At 41.0% G+C, this 4,670-nt stretch overlaps 1 protein-coding gene across 1 annotated transcript; it reads left to right on the plus strand.

Moving 5' to 3' along the window:
* Nucleotides 1–3,472: 3,472 nt before the first annotated feature.
* On the plus strand, nucleotides 3,473–4,381 carry LOC147641997 (Ribosomal protein L34). Its single transcript, XM_086802100.1, has 2 exons — nucleotides 3,473–3,718; nucleotides 3,886–4,381. Exons 1-2 carry the CDS (start codon nucleotides 3,541–3,543, stop codon nucleotides 4,137–4,139), a joined length of 432 nt encoding a protein of 143 aa, XP_086658226.1. The 5' UTR covers nucleotides 3,473–3,540; the 3' UTR covers nucleotides 4,140–4,381.
* Nucleotides 4,382–4,670: the final 289 nt, after the last annotated feature.

The raw sequence follows: 4,670 nt of genomic DNA on the forward strand, positions 1-4,670 counted from the left end.
ACGCCTCATGTTTTGCTTCCCTCTTCTGAAAATCAGGACATGAGCAGGCTGGAAACTCTTCGAGTGTCACCACATAATACACCCCAGCTGTACGTGACCCCTCAGTGCTCACATGAAACATGTGAAACTCATTATATATGACAATATCTTCTCTTGCAATGGTAGCAACAAGTGAGCGTCCCTTTTGCACATTCTCTTGAAATTCTAAGTAAGCTTTGAGCACCAATGCACCACCTTTGCACCTTGATACTTAGGTCGAAATAAGCTTAGGACCTTTGGTGTCGATCCCACACTTGCTGTCACCCTTGTACTCATTCTGGTAGTGGCTTTATCTGATTCGAACAAGAAGCCGGCCCTTTCAAGACCGGCCACCTCACCTAATGAGAGATTTTTTCCTTTAGTAAAACAGGCCACACTCCAGGTGCTGGACCAAGGGGACATATGACCCATGTTGTGTCCACATTCCAGCAATGTGTGCTTGTAGAAGCACAAAACCATACAAACCCCTCATGCACTCCACCGGGTGCAATTGTGGATTCAGGGTAGACACGATGCCCCTAGAAGCATGGTGCTGGTACACCTCTCTCAGGAGTCGCTCTTGAATGATTAATTAATGCACCACATCGTTGTTTTGTTTCTTCAAGCAGGCCAAAACAAGTGACCTTGGACGTGGCATCCAGTCTACGAATAGCCCACAATGTCCTTGCTATTGCTCTCTCCTTGGTAATGGTTACTGGGCTTTCCAGCACATTCACATTTGTGCTTTGTCTTTTGTTCCCCGTGTCACATAATCATGAGACGAAGGTAGTTCCTTGTCCGACTTGCATTTGGCATGACAATAAACAAATCACAAGGCCAAACAATGTCTCATTTAGGATTATACTTGGCAACACCAATGCTTATCATGGGCAATTATATGTTGCTTTCTCACATGTGTGATCATTGAATGTTGTGAAGGTATTTCTTCAAGATAATGCTTGTGAGACCAATGTGAGCGGTCCAAAGATGGTTTATACTACTAATGTTGTATACAAGGAAGTTTTGGCAACAAGAACAATCTAGAAGCGGTTTGTTACCTACAACATGGTCACCATTTACCATCGAGTTTTACTGGTGGGCCATGGTAAATATATCGAATGCAATGGCGATTGTCCATTCCAAGGGCAAGCTTGATTTGTTTATTAATTTTACTTATAATCCAAACTGGCAAGAGGTTTTAGGTGCTTTACTTTTAGGATAAAGTGCATGTGATCAACTTGATTTGAGAGCTATAGTTTTTTAACAAAACCACTTAGGTATGGTCTCAATCTAGGGGGAGGATATCCATCTCATTGCTTGACTTACAACAAGTAACATTGTTTATAAGGAGATCTTAGATGCTTTTGGGTGATAATTTCAGGTATCATATTTTTTATGTCTAATTTTCCCTACCACATGGCAAGAGGAGAATGCATGCTAAAAGGAGTCTCCATGGCTCTTTGTGCTTTCTTTTGTATATGTATTCTAAAAAAGTTTGTTTTTTTTAAAGGGATATGTATGACATCATATTCACTTTGGATATGTTGGACCCGAGCGTTGAAGGTTAATAATTTTATATCTATTTTTTCATTTATTCATATTTTTTTCCCTATTTACTCATAGCTTTTTAAATACATGACATTATATAACTTAGTTTATTTACAGAGCCACCTCTTTGGTGTGCACCCCTTCCTTATCAACATGTTGTTAGGATTATGCTGTGGATGGTCATAAGGATGGGTACATAAATTACAAGAAATTATTATAGGTATACAAACATTTACATGTTTCTTTATGTAACTTCTTAATTTCTTCTTTGTTTTAGGATTTTACCTATAGTGGATTTTTTCATGGTCAAAGTTGTTGATAAGGGCATTGAGAGATATGGGATTTTAGTGTTCCTTGATGAGGAACTGGGGGTATATTTATTTATGAAAGCGTGTGTTTCTGACATTATCTATGACATGAAGAGATGTGTTACCTCTTTTGAGGGATACTCTATACTATAGGCCTGGATCTTATTCACTACATATAGGAGCTTCTCCTTTCGATACGAATTCTTTGTGGCACTTGGAATAGCTTTATTTCGGTCTTCATTTGTGTCTAGTAAGATTAACTATAATAGATTTTCAGTAATTTTTTAATTGATGTTTTTAGTAACTATAATAGATTTTTAGTAAATTTTTAAATTGATGTTTTATCAATAATTCTCTCTTTTCTGTGTTAGTCCACAAAAGAAGAAGACATCCACACTTCAAAGTGTGTGTAGTGGAGATGCATCGCCTGCATACCATGTTGGGCATGGTGACGTCATGCATTGCCCATGGTTGATGGCTCTAGGAAGCGGAAGCTTGATCACTAGATCGATTGATTAATTCTGTTGTGTTTACTATTTTGTTTTTTTTTCTATACTGATCTTTTTCATTGCCATACAGCGAGGATGCTCTTTGCATGTTTATTTTGATATTGTTAATTATTCAATGATATTAGTAATACATACATGTGTTTATGCTTATTTTGCATGAGAGAGAGAGAGAGAGGTATGTATATGTATAGAGAGAGATACAAACACACACACATGTGTATGTAACATAGAGAAAGATACACATACACACACGTGTAGGAACATTCATTGTATGCTGTAGTAGTAACGCATAAGTCCACGACTTCTATACTTCTATATTTATATCGTTTTCTATGTCTATTAAGCATGGAGGAGAGGAGGGGCACATGGTAGGACAAGGGAAGAGAGCACTATATGCACTCATGTGTAAGCTAGGAAATGAATGCTTTGTTTTTTTTTGTGCCGCGAGGGGCAATGAGAGAGAGAGAGAGAGAGAGAGAGAGAGAGGTTTTTTTTTAACGTCGTAGCAACTATGCCAAAAGCCCTAGAAGGACTATCTGACGAAGATGGACTCGGGATCCATGCCAACTTAAGGGCCCTTGCACTAGCCACTTCTGCCCCACGTTGGGGTGTAGCAAGGTAGTGCGAGGATCCCTTTTTTATTATACACACACCCGCCCAAGAGAGAGGTTTTTTTACGTCGTAGCAACTATGCCAAGAGCCCTAGAAGGACTATCTGACGAAAGTGGAGTCGAACCGAGGTGGATCTATGCCAACTTAAGAGAGTTAAATAGTGAGTGAGAGAGAGAGAGAGAGAGAGAGAGAGAGAGAGAGAGAGAGAGAAAGAGAATTATTATTTTTAAAGGTATTTTGTTTTGTTTTAAATGGGAAAGATAAAAATGAGCCTTTTTTCAAGGGGGAAAAAAGAGAGGAGAAGGACGAGAGAGTAAAAGAGAGGAGGGTATAATTATTTTGGATTTTTTTGTTTTTTTAAAGGGGAAATTTTTAAAAAGCCAAAGAGAAAGAAGCCCTAATGGTTTGTAACCAACCTAATTTTGTGAGACGCACGGGATGAAACTTTTTAACGTCTCCCCTTTTACACAAACAGTTTATTTTTGGATTCCAAGTATTAACGTTCCATTCCTTTAAGTCTCATCCATTCACTGCGGGTCGGGGCTATGGCGATGGGTGTCATGACCTTGGCCTCTTTTGTACCAACGAGGGCCCTCTCTTCTCTGCAGCAGTCCATTTCCCGTCCAACCAAAGCAGGAAAAGAGAGACTGGGCCTGCGCCCATCATCACCATCTATCGCTGCAGCTCGCGTTCTTGCGTCCTCTTCATCTTCCTGTTTCTCAGGTACATCACTCTCTCCGTCTCTCACATGCGATCTGCATTTTGTGCATCAGTTAGCCTAAATCTATCTGTGAGAAGTGCAACAGTTAACTTAGGTATGAGAAATGGAACTTTTTGGCCGGTTTTTGAGTAACACCCTAGCTCTGAGCGTGCTGGATATGGCGGAACAGGGGTGTCTTTGGCTCCCAGGCTAAGCCTTGGATGGGCGGTTACACAGAGGAGCAGCGTGGTGAAGGTGAGGGCAGGTAAGACGGCCCTGGGATGCACCAAGAGGTCCAGATCACGGAAGTCGCTAGCCCGGACATCAGGTTTCCGTGTCCGCCTTCGCACCCCAAGTGGTCGGAATGTGCTCAAAAGGAGGCGGGCCAAAGGTAGAAAGGTCCTCTGCCCTTGCAGCAACCCTAGCAGCGGCAAGCGGGCTTAAGTTCATGCATGCCTATGGCATACCCTGCACAAGCGCTTACCCCAGAAAATGCTCTGCAAAAACCTTGCCACATATGCAGGTACCCTAGCACTGGTAAGTTGCTGCCATGGCTGTACATTTTTAAACTTTTGTTTCCCATGCTGATATGATGAGAGGTGGAAGCTTTTGATCATGGACTTTCTCTAGATGCTTTGCTTCATTTGCATGTAATGTTTGGTTATTGAAATCTTTTAAAAATTAAACATGGGTGGGTGGAATCGCAAGTCCATATCGATATGTTATGCTGTGTTAGCCTCAGAAAGTCTTGAATTAGGTGAATATTATTTTGCCTGGATCTCCACAATTTGCAGGCAGTGGAAGTAGAAGCAGTTTGCGTATTTACTTGTGGCAAGTTGGCATGCACAGAGTTTAGAATAGAAGAAGTTTAAGACAGTTGGTCTCATGTACTTGCGGCTAGTGGAATGTGAAGTCTGAGGCTGCCTGAGACATAAAGGTCTCTGATTGAATATGTGAATCTCGAGATGGGCTTCA

The sequence above is a fragment of the Cibotium barometz genome, chromosome 1 (genome assembly GCF_041138505.1).
Source record: "Cibotium barometz isolate CiBa-2024 chromosome 1, ASM4113850v1, whole genome shotgun sequence".
Classification (NCBI taxonomy): Eukaryota; Viridiplantae; Streptophyta; class Polypodiopsida; order Cyatheales; family Cibotiaceae; genus Cibotium; species Cibotium barometz.

What these genes read in the sequence shown, in the direction of transcription:
- LOC147641997 (XM_086802100.1), top strand. Translation starts at nt 3,541, where the DNA reads ATGGCGATGGGTGTCATGACCTTGGCCTCTTTTGTACCAACGAGGGCC. An exon ending in TTCATCTTCCTGTTTCTCAG is followed by an intron (nt 3,719 to 3,885) that starts GTACATCACTCT and finishes ATGGCGGAACAG; the next exon opens with GGGTGTCTTTGGCTCCCAGG.